General features: G+C 40.5%; 1 protein-coding gene across 1 annotated transcript; it reads right to left on the reverse strand.

Annotated features, from left to right (window-relative positions):
* Positions 1-3,197: 3,197 nt before the first annotated feature.
* Positions 3,198-19,705, reverse strand: LOC104251836 (serine/arginine-rich splicing factor 5). The gene is made up of 8 exons (XM_059819356.1): positions 19,594-19,705; positions 17,084-17,222; positions 13,504-13,574; positions 12,755-12,841; positions 10,401-10,473; positions 6,472-6,545; positions 5,427-5,537; positions 3,198-4,718 (listed from the first exon to the last, which is right to left on the reverse strand). The coding sequence occupies exons 2-8, from the start codon at positions 17,207-17,209 to the stop codon at positions 4,427-4,429; spliced, it is 834 nt and encodes a 277-aa protein (XP_059675339.1). The 5' UTR covers positions 17,210-17,222; positions 19,594-19,705; the 3' UTR covers positions 3,198-4,426.
* Positions 19,706-22,347: the final 2,642 nt, after the last annotated feature.

Consider the following 22,347-nt stretch of genomic DNA (forward strand, 5'->3'; position numbering starts at 1 on the left):
TAATTCCACTTCCTCCCTCCCAGGGAGGACTGGAGAAAGCAGTATTGCAGGAGACCTGAAGTACCCACTTTTTGTGATGTGATTGAATTGGCTTCTGGAGGCTCAGATGAGCATCAGACCTGGCACAAGACAAGGGGCAGGCACAGGGATGGCAGCTTGTCTTGCTAGCAGCAAGCTGCTAGATCACCCTAGCCGTATTGCCCAACTGCACTCCCAAGGTACAAGTGGAACCTTTGAATCTAATATAAATTTAACATTTGTCTTGTCTTACGTCACCTCCATTTGCTGAGGACAAATTTGTGAAAACTGTTCTTCAAGGATCAGGTTAGCAGAGGAAGTGTAGGAGTGATCATAGATTTACTTGTAGATGCATCATTACTTCAGAGGTTTGTTCCTTTCAGCTTTGCAGGGCTGGGAGCAGATGCTATGTGCCAGTTAGAAGGGATGATTCCCAGCTTTCTCATGGAAAGTGTCGGATGTTGGAACATGCTGCCTGTAAAAGATAGGACTTTAATACATTAAAGAAATCTATTTACAGTTAAAGTGGAGCTTACATTCCTGCGCTCTGTAAATTTGGAACTAAGGCACCTGAATAGGATAATTTGTTCCAACACAGTCTAAAAAGGTTCTATTTTTAAAATAATCTGGCTTCTGAAATACAATAGTTCAGCCAAGTTTCAGACTATAATGTGTTCCCTAAGAGAGTCTACCAAGCCACTCTCTGTCTACCAATCAAGACACCTATCTGACTTGTAGATACTATCTTCTCACAGGAACACAGGTATGACATTAGTTGTCTTTAGACCTTTTGCTCTTCAGCAGAACACCAAATATTTTTAAGCAAAACAAACAAGCACACATGTTCCCCAATTTGTTTATCTCAAGATCACATGCTGGAGGAAACATCTAAATTTGAACTGTTGTCAGAAAAGTTGTATTCCCTTCTGTGCTCTATCTGTGAGAGTCTGACACTGAAACTGCCACCTGTCAAAACTGAAACTCACCCTTGTCCTTTTTTTTTTTTTTTACCCTTCACAGCTTCTATCTACCCCAGTCCCTCTTCTCTCTCAAGACTTTTCTACACTTGCTGACCACCAAGCATTTTATTCAGGCTGCTGACTTGTCTTTGTAACCCCTCTCCACTAACTCACATGCCTTGAAACTACAAATTCCAGATTGGGTTTGCTTCAAGTTGAGGTCAGACATGACCAACTTAAGAGTGGCACAGTAAGTTATCCTTCATCAAAGCAATTACTTAAGTGTACACAGTTGTAGCTCATTTTACTTGTCAGGTAAGGTCAAAACTTTAAAGCTCAATGAAAAATGTAGCTTTCACTTCCAACTCTACCGTGTGCCAAACAGGGCTGTGCTGCTCTGAAACCTGCTCAAAATTGTTAGGACTTCCTGATATGAGAGTCTTGAGGTTTGTTTTGTTTTTTCCTAAAGGCAAAAACGTCCTATCTGCTATTCATAGTCTGTCCTCTAAGAAAAAAAAAAGTGGTGACACAGCAGGAAATGGGGGGAATGCGGAATCAGACCACCCTACCACCTTCTCCCCCATGTACATTTTAAGGGCTTAAGCTTTTTTGACATGGAAAAAGCCATAGGAAAAAGTCACATGCACAATAAAAAATTGGGCTTCAAAATCCATTATTTGTACAGGCATCTAAATTAATATACTAAAAGAAACAACTAAGAGCTGAGTAACCAAGGACTCAACCTCTCCTTTAAGAAAACTGGTTTTAGCTGCTAAAGATTCCTGTTCTTGCCCTTCAAATAAATATTGAGAAAGCTGCCAAGTTCACATCTACCATAAACAAATCTTTCCCCAGAGAAAGATCAGATTTTATATTCTTAGTATTTCAAAAGCTCACCTTTTCTTCACCTAAACACCTTTGTATATCTTAGGGGAACAAAAAGCCACTGCTTGCCACCTTGAAAAACATGTAAAAAAATTAGTGAGAGGTCTATTTCCATCATGTCACATTGCACTGGTAATACCACCCTGCAATCTGCAGTCCTTAGTTACCTGTTGCTACATTTAGAAACCAGTACTACAGTTAACTTGGATGCAGCTGTGCTGGCAAAGATGTCTAAAGTGCTACTATGTCAGCACAGGAAAAAAAATACTGTCCTAGTTGTTTCTACACTAAACCACTCAGTCATACAATTTAAAATAAGTTAAAAAAAATATGTACTTCTAACCAGTATTAATAGCAACACAAATCTATGGGTAGACTGGGCTTTAGGTTGAGAAACAAGCTGTATTTATAGCCGCAATCACAACACCAATTATAAGCTTGTTTATAACCTCAAGGTATTTGGGGGAGGGAGAGAAGGCTGGTTCTTTGGTCTATATTAATCTTACTAATGCCACTGCTGATTGAATCAACAGAAAATTATGGAAGGGAAATGACGTTGTACAATAAAGAATCAAGAATTAATAAAATTCACAAGATCTACATTAGCCCTATATTTAAACTATTTGCAAGGTAAGCATGCTGTATTCAGAAGCATTCAAGGTCTCCAATACTGCACTTGCCAATCTCAAAGGTCCTAGGCTAGGCAGGGGACACTGTTGGGAGTTTTTTTGGTAGCGTAACAGATTTACCAAAGCAAGCAACACTGACATTTAACAAGCTGAGCATACCCCAGCTTTCCCGAGAGTCGTATCTTCTAAGATTCCTCAGCAAAATGATTCCTTTTTGTTCCTTGTGTTCTTTCTGAACTGATAGCATATTCAGATCACATCAAGCCAAACATACAAAGAACATGATTAGCAGTAATTTGCTCTAGAAAGGGTGTCAGCTTTGAAGCCTTAGATGCACAGAAGTAGTGTGGGCAATATAAGAATCTCTGGAACTGTATTTCAAAAATGACAAGTTATTTTATCTACATGAAGATTCCAACACCTATGGCCATTTGGTTGTGGGTTCTTCTATTGAACTGGTGGACAAGGACTGCAGAAAAACTACTATTTGCCATCCATTCACACAGCCACTGATGGCCACGACAGTAAAATCCTAATCCTGTCCTCCTGTTAGTCAGCATCTGGTTACTTACGTGTCATAACTGGTTTCTAATTTACATTTTGCTTGCTTCCATATGGGTACACCTTCAAATAAATTTCCTTCTGATCATGTTTGCAAGACTGTATGACGTGAACAACAGTAACATTACTAAACAAAACTGCAAAGTAAGCCAGAAAAAGTTTTTATTTTATTAGGAATGGTACATTTAAACACATGTAAGACTTTGGGATTAACTTACATATTTTTCCAAAAATGTTTCCCTTCTTTAACAATACAGACGTTAAAAAAAAAAATCTAATTCCAAATTATAAGAACAAACAGTATTTGCAGTGGAAATTTCTATTAATCAAATAACTGTGCATTCAGGAGATTTAAAGAAATTACCCTCTTTACGCTTTAACATGATTAACTTTTCCTGTCACAACTGACTACACTTTTCCTGGGATGTTTTCCTGCTGTCATTACTAAAATAACCTTCCTTTCCATCAAGACTATTGCTAGTCATAAACACATTATTCAGTATCATACTTTTGGGTATGAAAGCTATGTCACTTTTATAAACATCAAAACCATGGACATGCATATTGACATTTCTGTGCAGTTTTATGGAGTCACCTGTCAAATAAGGCCTCTACATACAACACCACATACTAGTGAATTACTGGAAAATTAGTATAATGGATTTCCAATAATCCTGACATCTGGATGGTACGTCCCATTTTAACAGGAAATTCCAGCTTTCATTACTGGTTAACATTGTATTTATTCACTATCCAAATGAGCAATATTCAACTGACCAATGTGTATTCCTGAAAGTCTGTTGCAAATTAAGCATATTATCAAGTCGTTTAAAGCTGGAACTTAAACAGCCTGTTAAGCCAAGCAACAGAGAAAAAAAGTGAACTCTAAACTAAATTCAGCTGGTCCATTCATTCTCACACAGAAAAGTAGCCACAGAACCTTAAAGGAAAAAATCTATACTTCCTGTTCTCGGACTTAATACCAAGGACAAAAGCTAACGTAGTATTTTGGAAGTCAAAGGCCTTGGAGGTGGAGGGGAAAGTGGGGGGCAAGAGAGGGAGAAAGCAGCGTATTGTCTCATCCCATTACCTCAGCATTATGTATACATAATATATCTATGATAGAAATGTTTACTAATAGCAGGGAAAAAACATAAAAAAAGACTTCCCACTCCAGACTTCACTGAAAGGAGAAAGCTCACAGCCCCTCCTCACAGAGATGGCCTATTTGATGACAGGCACTTTGGCAATGTAAGAGGAGGTATCCCTTTCATCATGTTAACTCTTCCCCTCCCAGTTCTCATGTATAATTTGTCTCAAGTCTTCAAGAAACTTGAACCAAATTAAATTCATTAAAACATCTCTAAGAGCAGGTTAACTACGGCTATGAGCAGAGCTCGACCTAGAACGAGATTTTCTCTTAGAAGAAGAGGGAGATGGGGAAGAAGCTAGCAAGCTGGAGCGGTGGCTCTTCTGGGAGTAACTCTTTTTAGGTGTACGACTGCGAGAACGAGACCGGGATCGAGATCGGGACCGGGATCGAGAACGAGACCTGGACCTAGACCTGGACCTTGATCTTGACCTGGACCGGCTGTCCGATCTGGAAGATCCTGTAGACCTGGACCTGCTGCGAGATCTTGAGTAACTCCTTGATCGAGATCTGCTTCTAGAGAAACAAAAGTAAGAGCTGTAGTCTCACCTCCTACTAAATTTATCAAGAAAAGCACAGACATGAAAATTCGTACCTGTGGTATTTATTGTCTCTAGAAACGCCCATGTAAATTAGTTAGGGTTTCTTTCAAGATGATAGAAAAGTCTCTAAAGGCATGGAACACCAGTACACTTTAAGGCCTGAGAGTTTAACACCTTCTCTAGTTATGCATCCCTTTTTTCATGAAAAAAAAAAAAGGATTTATTTTTAAAAGAGACAATGAAAGAGCTGCAGCTAACATGGTTTTTAATGACTAAATGGCAGAATTGCTTTGCAAATAATGCAAGCAATCTAACTTTTTCTTTTATTCTCATGAAAAGGTTGGCCTTCACAACCATTTGAGAGACATTTCACAGGACTGTGAAGCAGCTTTCTATTAAATTAAATTGATTTTAATAACAACATATTTTTTTAAAAGTCCTTTAATTTAACTATCAAGTTTTATCTTTAAAAAAAATAAATTCTTCTTACACTCATCCAAAAGTGTTCTATTTATCTTCTTTTCAGCAAGTTAGTTCTTACGTAAATCTGTTTATACTGCTAGAAAGTTGTTCTGTGCTGTGATATTTAGCTTGGGGCCAAAGAATTATATAATAAAACTTTGGCATCAATACTACCCAAATCCATGCCCTCAGCAGAATTTTATCAGGTCAGGCGACATACCTATGCCTTCTGTGATCTTCAGTCAGTTTAATTCTGCGTCCATTCAGCTCAGTGCCATCCAATTTTTCCAGTGCACTCTTCATATCACTGTAAGACGCAAATTCCACAACCCTGTATACCATCAGGAAAGATGAAAAAAAAAAGTTTCAGAGAAACCGAGAAAGCAAGGTGAACAAGTTTGGGCCTTTTTCAATCTGTTTATTCACATCTTGAGGTATTATCTTCCGAAAGCTAATTTTTTAACTTGGTTAACATGAAAATATGACGCTAACAGTCCTAGCCATCCATACCTTTCACATTTTCTTAAACCTTCCCAAAACTGTCATCTGCAATGAAATGGAGAAAATCCAGGAAGCTACACAAACTTGCATCAACTGAGGAAATATCTTTCAGTCCTCCACTGAATTGCATTCTAAAGCTGTCCAAGAAATAAAATAAACTTGCAGACTCTCCTGCCCTATTTAGAGTTTTAACAGTGAGTAGAAAAATCCTCTCTTTCTTTTTTTAATCTGTTTTCCCCTCAAAAAAAGTCTAAGTTACATTTGCTTGCAGTGGCCCTAGAGCACTGTTTTGCCAGCACAGATACTCTATTTATACTTCCCTCTCTCCTGCCTTGTTGTGCAGGACCTTTGCAGTCTGCAGAATTCAGAAAGGAGAGCATGCAGCTAGGTATCCCCTATGGAGACTGGTTATGTTCATTTCCCGTTACTTTTTCTGTTGAACCAGTGCAAAGAAGCCACAGACAGGAGATATTCTAGCCTCAAGAGACAGAATTAGATCATAAATGATTATACATAAATAAGTTCAAGACAACAGAACCCAACTGTTGAAAGGTTTTCTCCCTTATTCTGTCTTGACATGTTTTCATGGTGGAGAGGAGAGACTGAGTTCAATACCACTTCTGAACTCATTTTTTTTTAAATTGGAGAAATTTCAGCATCTAAGCCACGCCATAGATTTATGTTTAATTTCCTTTATATTACAAGGATATTCTTGCCTTTAACAGTTTCAGTTATCACACAATTTAGACACAAAATTAACTTACCCTTCATTCCTGTTGTTTCTGTGTGCATCCACATAGGTGACCTCCCCTGCCTTTCTCATTACATCTTTCAAGTCCTGCAGCAAAAGTTAACATTTTAGCCTTAAAAAGGACACAAACGAGTCAGCTAGCAGTAAGTAATGCCCCCTAAAACCTTCTCTGCTGAAACTGCTTAATGCTTTTATATTTTTCTATAAATATATGTAATTTAGAAAAGTTTCTGAAACTCAGCCGATGTGATAGCAGCTGCATATAGAAAGCATCCCTCACTTTTACAACTATAGTGAGTAAAATACTGCTTTTAAAATAATCCTGCATCCCCAAACCAGCTGTTATGAAAACACAATACTTAAAATACCAACATATGCACTGAAATCAGAACTATACCAGATGAAAAGCAGCGTAGTATTAAATGCAAATTTTCATGACTGACTATAAGCATTAACACCCCAGTTAGATGACAATCCAATATATGTACACAAATTCATTCCATATGCTCACCTCCCCCAACTTCACAGCAAAATTAAAAGCAAATAGGTGTAATTACTATATAATTAATTTCCTTTTACAAAGGAAAAAATGTTCTTATATTTCACTTGAGTATCTGTCACACTACAGTGCCATGTCAATAGACACCCCTGTATTTAACTTAATAGAGGCTAAACATGCAGAGACTGTAAAATTACTTGCTCAGCAATAGGATAAAGTACAAACGACTAATGTAAAAAGTCACTAAAATGCTAAACATTTGTATAAATTAAAGCAATACTTATACCAAACATTATCTGGTATTTTATAATCCCAGACTACTTACCGCAACATGCCACAAGTGGCAGATGATATAAGAAGGTACCTTAAGCAAAGAGCTGCTTGTCCAATACCTAGCTGGCCAAGAGGAACTCTCTTACATGAGAAAGGCAGAGTGATGGCTCATAGCAATATGCTTCACGGAGGTACCAGAGGCCCTGAAAGCACTGGACATAGTCTCCAGAAGTGGCTAAAGAACCCGAGGATGATCTGTGCTAGCCAATCGAGATCAAACCCAGGCAAACCAAGATCTAGATCGCCAAAAAACAGGAGTGTCATAGGAACCAAAAGGAAAATTCAGAACAGGCCAAACCCTAGAATTTCAGCCACTAGAAAACCCCCAAATCTTTGGTTCTTTTTCCTCCACACAAGAAAAATGAGGGTTAACCAAATCAAGGTTGTTAGAAGAGGTTCAAAATACACTTGGTTAGAAATATGCTTAAGGAAGAAAAGACTACAAAACAAAAAGCCAAGAAAAACTTAAGAACATTTGCCACAGAATATAAGAAGGCTTAGTTTTATCTAATTTTTTAATTAAAATAGCTTTATTTTAAAAACTGGCATATGCAAACTCGCAGACATTTTCCTTGTTTCACATGTGCTTAACACAAAGAAACTTCAATAGCAAACAAAAAATGGGCCCTACAGCGCCCTTAAAAGTAGTACTTCAACCTCAGTATGTTTATCCCAATTTAGAGATGAAGAACAAAATTTTGGCTCTGCTTAAGTCAATGAGAGCTTAACCAGACCAGGACTGGTAAGTCAATAGGAAGTTAGAAAAATGTTTATCTACATTAATTATTTTCTAATCCAATAACTTTAGGCTTTAAAATTGAGGCCCCCACAGACTTGCCACACTATACGCTGAATACTAAGGATCATCATCATGAAATATCATTTATAACAGTAACGTCAACATGATTAAGATGCCAACATCATTGCTCAAAAGAGAGTAAGTGTGCATGTTATAAAAGCTCAACAGAGTATTTGCTATTATTAGGGGAATGTTTTAAAGTTACCTGGTTTTACTTAACAGAAATCAGTGGAACAGTCAAATTTTATCCTAAGTTTACTGTTCTGGTTCACTTTAAACAGCACAAGAATACCCTGCTGTCCTTAGTAGGAAAGGAAAATAAGGTGTAGGACAACGATAAATATGAAAAACACATATTAAAAATTACATCTTGATGTAACACAGGTCTACTTTTCCCAACTGCTTGAAAACTCACAGATACTGAAGAACTAATGAGGGTCATTGGAAAGCTCTGAACGTGCAGAAATATGTTTGCTAAAATAAGGAGAATTCTGACAATTTGTGTACTACTTAGATATGAGATCATCTATTACCAATATAGTCAACAATTTGAGGAAACTGATCTGAATACAAATTCTATTTTTTTTTTATATATCCCAACACAGTAACTTTTAAAGGAGTCAGAGGTTCTCAAAGCATGGGGATCTGCACACACCAATGATGAAATTATCCATGTAAGTTTAAAAGCGAGGTTCCATATCAATTGTACTTGCTAGAAGCTCAGGGATTAGAAAGAAAGAATAATGCCACTACTGTTAATGTATTAGCTATTTTAATCTGTGTGTAAGTAGCATAGTTAAAAGAAGTTAAAACAATATAGTCAGTATCAAAGCAGTACAGCTTCAAAACTAAATGAGGCTTGCATATGGATTTTAGCTTAAAACAATTTCTATTTAGGCAGGTATCAAGAAGTAAAGTCACTTATGCTAACATAATATATTTAAGAGAGTCATTAAAACATTTAATTAGAATCCTAAAGATTCAACAGTATGAAATCTGAATTGGGTGGGCTTCAAAATGGTAAGTACACATAAAGCCATTATAAATATTCACAAGTAAAAGAAAGTTACAGAAATATTAAGGTTTTTTTCAAGTTATGAATTTAACACTAAACAGCATTATAGGATTTACTCTCCTTAATACTCCTTTCTAGCTTACTTCTCTGGTCCCTACTGTCTTTTCCAAGAGCTGTGTTTTATATCAATCTCTTCACATACATAATTGCATAGCATACCCAGAAGATATTTAGATGAAATCCACTTGCTCATCACATCAACTCAGAAGTTGGTTTTTTAGTTATTCAATAATTAACACAACTGTACAATTATGAACCTTTTGAACGTGTCATGCAGAAGATAAACAAACCTAGTTCAACCATTTATTCTGCATGGACTGTACCCAAGCTCTTATGAAACACATCAGTGGAGCTCCAGGCAAGCCAAACAGCCTCCTCATGCAGATTCAGCTCTAAGACCAAGGCTTTGAACATTCAACATGTTCTACTGCATCTTTCAGTACAGTAATTAAAGTCTCTTTATTCAAAGAATATAGAGGTTAACGAACAAGACTAAACTCCACTATTCACTAACGTTTTGTAAATAGCATCTGTTGCTATGCCCTTAAAAAGAAAATATAGACTGCATACTACACAGAACACAACTAAAGGAATTGATTATATGGTTATTCTGTTAAAAGCCATTTAAAAATTAGCAAAACATTAGCAAGAGGTGGAAAAAAAAAAGAAAAAAGAAAGGTGGAAAGAAAGCTTCAAATGACAATTACTGAAAGTTTGGGTTTTTTTAAAAAATATCTGCATTAAGCATACTTTACACAGTAGCTTTCTTAAGATTCCCTGTATTAATGACGTATTACCAGACTTCTCAATCATGCATCATGTCACAAAAGTATTTTGCGAAACGTAAGAAAAGACCATAAATTTCACTCAAAACAAAAGGCATGCACTTCCAGATGTAACAATACAAAAGGATGACATAGTTTGAATGGATGCTATACTTCAATAATTTAGAAACAATCTAGAGTCTTTGAAAGTTTTATCAGTTGGTAAACACAAGTAAGCAAGAATCAGTTTCCAGCTACAAAATCTAGTAATAGAACTATCTGCACAGCTGTGAAACCAAAGACTTCTTTAAGTGTTTGAATGCTCGTTTTTAGCAATCACTGAAGCTTTTTTGCTTATTTTTTATTCAGGTTAAATATTTATGATGGCTTTATTAAGAAATTAGGCTGAGAGCAGTCTACTTACAGGGTAGGAAAATGAGGTGTGAAAAAAGAAGACAAGATGTTAACTCACCTGCCAGCTGATACGGGATGAAAGGTTTTCAACTATGATCCTGTGTTCAGTACGAACAGGAGGTCCATACCGGCTAGAAGAGTTCAGAGGGAAAAAAAGGAAAAAGTCTCCAGTGTCAGGAATTAGAACTTAAGAAATCTGATGTTTCCTATAGTTTGCTGAGAGATTTAAGTATTTTCCTTGTTGCTGGACTGCAGATTTGATTCTCCCTAGTCAAGAATATATTTACGAGTCCACTACAAGAAGACAGCTGCTACAAGGGGATTAAAAAGGATTTTGATGAAGAACTTTATATCAAGGCAGTCAATATAGCTGCCATTTTTTCTAGATACGCTGAAATAAGTGCCTAGGAGAATGAAAAAAATGTAAAGAGAATTAGTTTATTTTCGGTATTTGACAGGCTTGGCTCACACGTATGGTTTTGGAGGATATTAATGTAAAGGGCAATTTTTAAAATTTTTTTTTAGTTGGTAGGTTAAATTCTGCTTCATGTCAGGGAGATAGAAAGCACAATTTAAAGGCCTCTTAGTTCATGCTTCTAAATTCCAAATCACTTGTTAATATTTATAAATGCCACCATGACCTATATTAGATATTTTTTATGAGTAGAAATATTCTTATTTTAGTAAAATGAAAGCTAAATAACTGGTTGCCCTGAAATAACTGTGGCAGTTCACAGTTCCTGAATGAAAGCTGATTTTTTTTACACTTAACCAAAAATTAAAGACCCTCGCAAAAATGAAAATGTGGCTTGAAAATGTTCATACAGAAAAGAAGAGTAGGACATCTGGAAAGAATACTGCCCTTGCAGGTCATTTCTGTTCCCAATCCTAGTCATTCTGAATCCAAATGGATCTGAGAACTATGGAAAAAGGTATGCCAGCCTTTTGATAAGTAATGCGGGATTCTAACAATGGCACTACTTTGTATTACTACAAAAATATTCAAGAATCAAGAACACTGACCTTAGAGAAAATTATTCTTATCTTCTCTTCCCACAGAAACATAATCCTAAATTGTGCGTATTGATTTGTACACTGAAGCATAGGCAATTTCATTTCAGTGCATACCTCAAAGTGTCCCAATTTTTTTCAGAACATCCAGATCTTCCAGGCATTTAAACAGAGGTCCCAGAGTCCCAAAACTGGCAGGCTGAGTCTCATTTTTCCATTATTGCAAACGGCAGTCTCTTCCTGTCTGGCATCGGCAGTCTGACGTCATGAACATGACTACAACGTCAGATGCCCACGACCTTCAATCACACTTCCTACTTTAAAAGTCCACTTTTAGTCTGGACCTCGGACCAATTATACCGCATCAAGGTTACTGCCACTAAAGAAAAAATAATCTAATTAGCATACTTGCATATGCAAATTAGATGTTCCAGACACTGGTTTGTAACCGGCAGCAAATCTGACTTTGAAACAAATGCAGAGGTTTATGTCAGTTAAGTCTTCATCTTTCTTCCAAACTCTACTCTGCATAGGCCACGGCTATAAATGTTTCTACAAAGTATTCCATACATATTTACATCACACAGGTATACATGACGTACAAAGATGTAATGTGTACTTGTTTGGTGGAATATATGCAAATCTGCGTAACTTTCACAAACTCCACTGCAGGTTGGCACAAGGTTCACTGCTAGCTCAAATCACTGAAAGTGAACACCTCCACAAATACTGTATGTCCACTACAGGTGTTCTAGATATGAGCTACGTCCTGGTTTTTAGATTCCATTGTCAGACAGAGGCTCTCCTTCAGCAAAGCACCTGCTCGGTCAGCAAACTTAGTCAACTGGTATTTAAATACTTCTGCACACGCTACTATCTTGTGCCCTAGCACTGTTTCGCAAATACAGTTCCTTTTGTATGCTGTGCTGAAGTAAGCATTTTGATAACCATACACCTGGAAATGTGAAAGCTTGAGTAAACAGTAAATACCTTGAACTACTGCTCTACAATAATTCTACTCAGCCTGTAAGCTCAGTTTAATGACAAAAGCCTCAATAGAGTAGCTCTGGCATTTTTCTTGATTTAGTGTTAAAAACAACCAATCCAACTGCAGCACTACTCCTTCACATCATTTACACAACAGTAGGAAGCAAGACCAATGTAGTGCCTACAACATGGAGAGGGAGCATTTGTGAACCTCTGCGAGCCAGTTAAATTGCTCAGCCAGAGGAGGTAAATAATAGTAATGGACCTCCAAGGTTTGAGAACATAAAACTTCTTTCGTGAAGCTATACAAGGAAACAGAGGTGGATTCCTAACTCCAACCACAAGAAGGAAACAGTATTTCAGTACAGTTCTTCAGTTATTCTGTTTGTAGGAAACAGAGTCCAGACCACCTACCTAGATCCACTCTGCGACTGGTAATAACTGAACCGTTGTGGGAATCTGCCCCTTCCTCTTCGGGCTCGAGCATGCTCAATTGTAACCCTTATGATAGGAACAAAACAAGCAAACAAAAAAATAAAACACAAACTTTGAGTATTTGACAGTGACTTAAGTCTTTCACAACTGGAAGCACATGTGCACAAACAAGAATGATCTTGCCCTTGCAAGCAATGATTTATAACAGTCACTGGCATTTCTTAAAGAGCCAGAACAGTGGTATTCTCTTGTCTCATTCATCTCCCCCAGACTTTCATGAAAATTGTCATGGGTCTGTAATTCAGATTGAAACAATTACATTTGCTCAACCAGAGCCGAAGAGTAATCACAGAGGGAAAAAGGTACCAAAATAAGTAACAACAACCTAATGACCTAAACCCAGCTCCCACAACCAAAATAAATAAGTTCAATTCACTTTTATTAATATTTCTAGTGATAAGACCTTGAGTTAGCTTTGAAGGAGAAATAAGTGCAAGTGGAGAAACAGTCAGCCCTGCTCCAAACCACCCCTCCTCCAGTCCCAATCTATCTCTGCCTTATATAAGACTGTAGCCAGGATCCCAGTGAATCTCTTTATGTAAAGTTACGGAAGGTGTATCCCACCACAGAGCCACAAGAAACAGGTGTCAGAGCACAAGCTAATGCACTGTATTTGGATGCAAAGCATTTGTTGCTGTTCTTAAGGGAAATTATGGTATCAAGCTTACCTTTCATCACACAACTCTTTACCATTTAGTTCATAAATTGCATCATCAGCATCCCTGTGGTCTTCGAATTCCTGTAAAGAAAACAGGAATAAAAAAGTATTTTCCCTCATAGTATATTCAAATGCTAGAAAACATGTTTTCTTTATAAATTTTACATTTCTGCAGCAAGTATCAGCCAGAACTTTGAACAAGCGGATTCCTAGCAGATTTATGACTGAAAAGCCAAGATGTTCCCATTCGTGAGCATTTCTTCTCCCTCCACCCTGCAAACTTCTTTTGCCTCCCTCAGCTGTTTCAGTATACCTATTTGCAGGACCTATAAAAAATAATTAAGTGACCTGGATTACTAAAGAAATATCTAAAATACTTTTTGGGAGAGAGGTGGGGGGATTACTTCAAGGCACATGCTTTAAAACATAGCCCTACATACAGGGAAATCCTATACAATAGCATGAGCTGATCAACTGCAACCAAAAGCAGGAGAGCTATGCACTCCCAAAACCCTCTTAAGAGTTCTGGGGCTAATTCAATTCTTACTGAATTGACAAAGAAAGAGTAAAACAGAAAAACAGCCCTTCTGATTTTTTTCTGAGTAAATTCAGCTCACTAGTCTGGCAAAAAGGTGCCTGTGTAAGAATAGTAAGAAACATGAGCCCCTCTTCAGCACTGGCCACCTGTGGGTCTGGATCAGCTATAATATGCAATTCCATATACTATTACAACGGAATCTGTCCCTTCACTTTTGGCAGCAACACTGCTTTAGTCAGCCCGAGTAGCCTCTGCCCACTATCCAGCCCACTGGTTCTTGGCAAAGCTGTCTGTACAGCTCCACAGGAAACTAGGTCAAGAAACCTATCCAGATGAAAAACAGCACACTTTGTGCAGGAGGTGGGGTGAAAAAGACAGTGTTATTTTTCAACTAGATCAGCTTCCCAGGTAGGTTCATTATGTGGCTGAACAACTGTGGTAACACCATGTGACGCAAGGAGAGAAAGGAAAGAAAGAAAGCCGTGAGAACAAGCAGCTGGGTAGGGACTGCTTGAACCAAGAGTGTGGATGGGGAAAAAAAAATTGTGGAACTGCAGCTTGAGAGCAATGAATGACAGAGAAGCAGCTTCTCAAGCTGAAGAAAGCGTTTGCGTAACTATAAACAGCTTTTCAGAAGCAATGCTAGCTTAAGCAATCTTCCCCCTTCTGCACTGAAATCTGTTTCACTACCAAGTGAAACATCACGTATCTTTGCATGATGATACAAAGACTACCTTGAGAAAATTCATTTAGGCCCAGCATTTAAGAGTATCAATAGTTAACACCTACAACTCCCATGATTTCAGCTAATTTCTAACAAACTGAATGTCTGCAAATCTATCTAGCTTTACCTACTAGCTTTGTGGTCTGAAGTTTCAAAACATTCTGCACTGAAATCTATAAAATTTAAGTAAAAATAATCAAAGATCAAGCAATGATTTCAATCAAGCACAATGAAACATTCTTTTAACACTGGAACAATGTTCACTCAAAATCACTTTGTTTTGTAAGAGATTTTATAAATACAGATTTTAGATAACCAAAACCAAAGATGAACTGACAGCCCATCACAAGTAAGGTACTGCAAAGGATAATGCTATTCAATGTATTTATAAATTATCTGGATGACAGGACCAAGTGCACCCTCACCAATTTTGTGGCTGACACCGAAGTGGGAGGAGAAACAGATATACCAGAAAGAAAACCCACCAGACAGAGAGACCTTGATAGGCTGAAAAATTAGGCTAACAAGAAGTTTTAACAAAAGATAAATGCAAAGTCCTGCACCCGGGATAGAATAATCCCAAGCAGCAGAACAGGCTGGGGTTTGAGTGGCTAGAGTATAGTTCTGCTGAAAACGACATGGAAATCCTTGTGAAGAGTCAGTTAAGCGTCAGTCAGCAGTGTGGCCTTGAAATGAAAGCAAACTGTGTCCTGACCTGCATCAGTAAAAGTACAGCCAGCAGACCAAGGGACTATTCCACCCTATCTGGCATTTGTTAGGCCACACCTGGAACACTGTGTCCAGTCTTGGTCCCTCCAGCTCAAGACAGACATTGAAAAATTGGAGTGGGATGAGCAGAGGGCCACCAAAACTGATCAGAAGGTTGGAGAACAAAGAAAGGTGGAGAGCACCATGCTTGTTCAGCCTGAAGAAAAGGCAGCTCAAAGGGGATCTAGTCACAATCTTCCAAAACGTAAAACACAGTTACAGAGATGACGGAAGTGCTTTCCTCATGTGGATGCACAGAGATGGGATGACAGGTAAAGGGGGGAATGTTTTCTTCAGATGTAAGGAAAAAAAAAATCTTTATCATGAGAACCATTAAATTTTTTAGACAGTGTTATGGGACAACTATTCAAGCTTATTAGTGAGCTTTGAAAAGAAAATGCTTCTGCCTAGGAACTGGAGAAGAGAGGAAGGACTGTTCGCTGACTCATGTACAGGAGGTGAACAGAAGTGTTCCTGAATGACTCAACAGCCCTGCCCAAGAAGAGAAGAGCAACGCTCAGGGAAAGGTGATTGAGAAACAGCAGCAACTGGAAAGGACGCGCTAAATAAACTCAGGCTCACGTCTAGATCAGTCATTTACCTCCAGACTTTAAGAAGCAGGTATTTACCTACTGGCAGAAGTAGCTCATACTGCAGGGCAATCAGGAACCAGCACGTGTGGGAGTCCAGAGGTAATACTCATATGAAACTAAAGTAGGCAAAGCCTGGTTTTTGTTCTTTTCCCATAGCTTTGCCCAAGGGATTGATCTTGGCAGAACGAATGGTATCTAAGCTTGCCACACTGCGAGGACAGTATGAGCCTTTCCAGTTTGAACTCCAATGCTACAGAACAGCTAATTCTCAGGAGATGATAGTTAAGAAACAGGCTGATCCTGAGTCAACTTGGGAACCTGTAAAGCTGTAAAAATTTGGACAACAATTTAGGAGCATAGAGCTCTAGAAAGCTATGGCAGGAAACTAAGATCCAATGAACTGTGTATTTCATTTAATAGTCTGACAGACACATACGCCCTGTGAACATATATTGATGGTGAGTATGCCTAACTTTAGCTGCACACGAGTTAACAGCTGTGCTGCTTAAATCCAACAGCAAGCACCTATTACACCTGTTGTCTTAGCCAACTACTTTGCTTTTATGTCAGGCCATTATTTAGATATATGACCAAGCAGACTAGAAGGAGTTACAAGAGGAACATAAGTGGTTCTGTATAAACTTTTCTCCAGGTCAAGACTTTGTCAAATTTTGTAACACCCTAACAGGATATTTACGCTGTCTTCAGAAATAAAAGATAAAATTTAAATCCATGGAGGACTATGATCAGACAATGTATTTAACGTAGATAGCATATTACCAAGATTTGGAGCAAAACCTGGCCAAAAGCCGGTAAAACTGTAATCCCAACATCTGAAAATCAGTCTGAAATGTATACTAATATTTTCCATTTCCCATTATTTGCTTAAGCATCTTCCCTTCCTTGACACCAGCCTAGCAAGGCTAGTACCTGCAAGCAAGAGAAAGGAAAACAAGGTATTACTTACCACAAATCCAAATCCATTTTTTAGATGGATTTCTCGTATGCGTCCATATCCTTTGAAGAATTTCTCCACATCCCGCTCCCGAGCACGTGAGCTTAAGTGTCCAACAAAGACACGGCAGCCACTCATCTTAAGGTTGATGCTAAGAAAGAAAACATCACTGTTTATCAGATCAACAAACTTAAAATAGGGTGATTAAGATCACTTTCACATCTCAGAAATATTGGTTAAATAGGATTTGATTTTATTGTCCTCCAGGTATATATGTTAAAAACCCAATTCTCTATAGCCAGAGAAGTGAGAAAAATCCTCTCTTACTGACTTCTAGCAGAACCTACACAGAACTCCCAGTTTTGTTCTTTTTAGTCATATAACTTAAAGACTTCTTGTATCTGAAATAATGTTTTTGTTTGGTGTTAGATTAATAAGGCTTTTGTACCACAGAGCACAAAAAAACTGGGCTAACAGCAGTTTAAAAAAAAAAATGAACAAAACTGTTACGTTAATCACTGGAATAACAACGTAAAACATTCTCAAACTTTTGTTTTCACCTGAAAGAATTGCTGCAATAGAAGTTGTATTAGCATCCAAAAGATAAACGGTAGTCATCAAATTATTTCCATTTACACTAACCATAAAATACCTTATTTTAACAGTCTATCAAGTTACAAAGAAGAAACATTTTATTATGAGATTTCAACAATGGCAAAAAACAAAGGCTATTTTGGATATTCAGATTTCCAAAACTATCTACTGATCCAGGATGCACAATTTGAGATATTTTATGGAAGCTCCATTGTTTACCTTCAGTATGCCACTTTTTCAGTTTATGTGACTCAGAAATTTTTAAGTTCTTGTAACTGGAAAAAAATTAATAATTTGGCTTGCCTGTGAGCTTTCTGTCATACAAAAAACAAAGAATCCAAGCCCTAATGAGTGGAAATACAATGTGATCTTATATTACAATACTGGGCTGTAAAACAGACAGAGTAAACAGACAGAGTAAACAGAGTAAACAGACAGAGTAAACAGACAGAGTATCACCTTAGCTGTGAAAGTAGTTCAGGACAATCTGGATGCAGTATTTTGGATTGGCATGATTTACCTTCTGTGTTAACACCCATTAGGTTTCTATTGATTAGCATCTTTACTCTGGCTTACTGTGCCATCAGAGAAGCGCCAGAACTTTGGAAGACAGGGTATAGGGCTTCTTATGGGGCGAGGGGTAGAAGTGTGACAGCACTTACTTAGATTAACCTAAACTGTCCCCGAACCACGACCTGAGGTGATAGCTATTTAATTGCTTTCACGTGAAAAATTTCGTGCTTCCCCTACAAGGGCCTATGTTGCCCTTTGTAACCATTCCCTCCTTTGTGCCCACACTTGCGTTTTTATGCCCAAATGGAAATCCAGCTCAGAGGACTGATTCAGCTCCCTCGCTGAGTAGATAATCTTCCGACAGATTGTTTCCCCGATGCACCCTTACCACACAAACACTGGCAAGGCCAGCAGTGGCTATTAAGGGAAAGACAGGTCTTTGCAGCGGAAGGGCAGACTTACATAACTATGTGCTTTAAAACACTCTGGCGACAGCACTCATTTTGGGACCAACATAGATGTGACAGATGAAAACGACTGCATAACCGCTGCTCAATACTTTAAGTTCTTAGTTCTAGAAAAACGAGGTGGGGAGGAGAGAATAATCACAGAAGGAAACGAACGTGGGACAGATGGAATTGACTGCCTGTGAAACTGTCACAGATACAGCGTAAGATGTGCAAACTATCTGACCATGCATTATTTACTCAAACATCAGGGAGGACAATGGATTTGAGATCTGTATCGACACCTGCAAGTCGCAGAGCTTCACGTGTTGTTGCTACCACAATGCAACCGCGTTTGCTCGCTAGTGGCTCACAAGATCAAACGTGCTGGCCTAAAAGCACTCGGGAAGCATGGGACCGCAGCGAAAGACCATCTGCTTGGTCGCCTTTTTGAGAAGCCGAGACGGGACGGGGCTGCGCTAGACTCGCCACCTCCCCAAAGCAGGAGGACCCTCTCTTTGGGTTCGCCGTCACCGAGGCGTCGGCCCACCCAGTGGCGATCGCCCCTCCGCCTCTTCGCGGCGGACGCGAAAGCTTTACACTCACCTTCAAGCCCCGACGGCTCCCAGCCATCCCTCCGAGCAAAGCCGCCGGGATCAGCCCTCCCCTCCGCAAAGCCGCGGGGCAGCGATGAAGCGCGGCGTCTTCCGCGGCCTGCTGCCGTCGCGCCTCGATTACCCGACCGCCAGCGGCCCCCCGCCGAGCGCCCGGGCCAGCAGCGCTGCGCGGCGCCAGCGAGGCCTCCGAGAGCAGCTTCCTTCCCCTCAGCCCGGCGCCGCCACAAGAAAGGCCGGGCCCGTCCCCGCCCCGCAGCAGGGCCCAGCTGCAAGAAGCCTGCTCGCAACTCGACGCCCGACCCTCCCCCGGCCCTCCCGTCACTAAGCGAGCCAAGGAGGGGCCGCCGCTCACCGTCACCGAGCGCTGAGTCCTGCGGGCCGTGAGGAAACCGCTCTTCCCGGCGGCGGCGGCAATGGCTGCCCTGTTCCTACGAGAGACCAACACCGCCGCGCGCCCCCAACGGATGCTGCGCAACCGCCAACGCCCGACTCCAACTCCCAGCGTGCCGCGCGGCGGCCCCGGCCCCGCCCCGCCCCCGGGGCGGCACCCGTGCAGGCTGGGAGGTGTAGGCGCTGGGGCCGGTCAGGCGGCGCCGCGCTCCGGGCCCCGCCGGCTCGGGCAGCGCCTTTGAGCGGGGGAGTTTTGTGGGATGGGGGTTCCAGAGGGGGGCGGCTTCTGGCCGGGAGGAGAGGGGTGCCGGGGGTGCGGCGGGCGGGCGCAGGCTGCGGCCCTGTCGGGGCGAGCTGCGAGGCCGGGGCCGTTGGGTCAGGGAGAGGCCGAGGGGGCTCCTGCCGCGAGCAGGCCCGGGCTGCGGGGTGGGGCCGCGCTGGGAGCCGGCGCTTGCCGAGGAGCACCCTGAAATAAATCGGGCTCCTTTCCCGATGGAGTGACGCTCTGCCTATGCATCCCTGCCAAGCTGCTGCCATCCCCCGGCCATTCTGCTTGGTGCTGAACTGCCTGTGACTTTTGACGGAGACACGGCAAAGAAGAAGGGTATCTGTGCTGGTTAAGACGTGGAGGAGGAAAGGCACAGTCCAAAGAGTTCGTCCAAAGCCTTACACGTTAACTCAGCAACGACGGTTCTGCCAACAAGCGTTCGCTGAGGCCAGGCCCTAACTACCACCACCTCCTCCTTTTCAGCACACAGAATTATGCCGCTTTGGATAAAACCGCGATACTGTACTGTCGCTGACACCAGGGGGAAACCTTGGGTGGGGAAAAGTGGGTAGTGAAAACACAGGCTTGTATGGAGCTGCTGGGCAGAAGCAGTTTTTCCATGCATGTACGTGCAGCACACTTCTCTGGTTTATCAGTGTCTGAGATGTACACATTTTAGCACATTTTTACACTGTAATTCATGACAGTTCACAGAATGATGATCAAGATAAAAATTGTTACCTGTTTCTTCAGTACAGCATAGCTTGTTAAATTGTCACCGTCCAGATGCTTAAAATAGTAACTACAGGGTTTTTTGCCCATTTTTTCCCCTCGTCTGATAGCATCATGTCTGGATTTCCTGATTTAACTTGGAGTAAACATCTAAGTTACTTTTATGACATCGTAGGTTAGACTCAGGCATCATTCAAATTTCTTGCCCTCTAATTATAATTCTTTAGGATGGAGATAACCTGTACATTCAACACCCATAATAAACAGAATCATTTAGGTTGGAAGGGACCCCTTGAGATCATCTGGTCCAATGCCTCCAGGTTGCCCAGGACCATGTCCAGTCAGCTTTTGAATATCTCTACAGATGGAGGCTCTATAACCTCTCTGTTCAACCCAATCCAGTGTTTGACCGCCTTTACAGGAAAAAGGTGCTTTCTTGTGTTCAAATGAAATTTCATGCGTTTTAATTGTCAGTGGATGCTACTGAGGAGAGTCTGGCTCCCTCCTCTTCATTCCCTCCCATCAGCCCTTCAGAACAGTCCCAGCCCTCTCAGCCTCTCCCTATATGAGAGATCCAGTCCCCTAGTCATCTTTGTGGCCCTTTGCTGGACTTGCTCCAGTAAGTCCCTATCTCTTTTGCACTGGGGAGCCCAGTAGAGGACACAAAACTCCAGGTGTGGCCTCACCAGTGCTGGGTAGAGGGGAAGGATCATCTCCCTTGATTTTCCAGCAAAGGCTGCCTAATGCAGCCCGGAATGCTGTTGGCTTTTGCCAAAAGGCAACTGATGTGAACTCTTTTTGGTTAAAAAAAAGGTGTAACCTGACAACTTAACAAAGCTAGCTGAGGTTAAAAAAGAGAAAGTGGGTAGCTGTAGCTGGGGCAAGTATGTCTTACAACTTTGAATACAATTTTACTTCTTTATTTGATAAGACTGTCCAGGACACTCAAAATGGCAGCCCTGTGACTCTTTCTATGTAAATTCTGCATAGGTAGCAAAGCTGGACTCTCATGGGAGTAGCACCAGAGTCTCTGTGTGCCTGTGTGCTTGAATTGCTGTGTAAGAGGCTCAGAAGCAGAAAAAAGCTCCTTAGGTGGCAGTCGTGGAATGGTATGGGAGTAATAGGGATTTGAGTTACTGGCAATAATGAAGATGAGTCATGCCGGAAGCCCCATTAAAGCTTTTTCGGTTTTATCCTGCATCTCCGCAGCCTCTAGGATCATGTCAGTGGGGAAGAATGTAGTTGTGCGTCTGGAATGCAGCTCCGGATGCTCTGGCGGTGCCTGAGCCAGGCTGGACTCCTGCTTTCCCTTTCTTGGTTGTGGACACTCTGCACGGGTGGTAAAAGGCATGAAATATATCATGAGAAGAATCTGCAGCATTGCCTCTAGTGTGTGGGTAGCATTTCTGGAAGCTATCGTGTGCAAAATCAACTTTTGTAAGGAGGCTGTATTTTAGCTTGCTTGTTATTTTGGTTGCACAAAAAGGTTGGTCTCTCAAAAGGCCATCTGAAAGCCCACTGGGAACTATTAGCGTCCTGACTGAACACCTACAAATGTAAACAAATACTCAGCTGGAATCAGGATACTTAAAAAACACAATCCATTTATTGCTGGGGTAAATGAGCTGCTTTCTTGCTTCCCTGAAGAAGACATTTTATTTTCTCTGTGGCAGAAAGAAGGATGCTGTGGTTCAGTACCACAGGTTAGAGATTATG

The sequence above is a fragment of the Gavia stellata genome, chromosome 7 (assembly GCF_030936135.1).
Source record: "Gavia stellata isolate bGavSte3 chromosome 7, bGavSte3.hap2, whole genome shotgun sequence".
Lineage (NCBI taxonomy): Eukaryota > Metazoa > Chordata > Aves > Gaviiformes > Gaviidae > Gavia > Gavia stellata.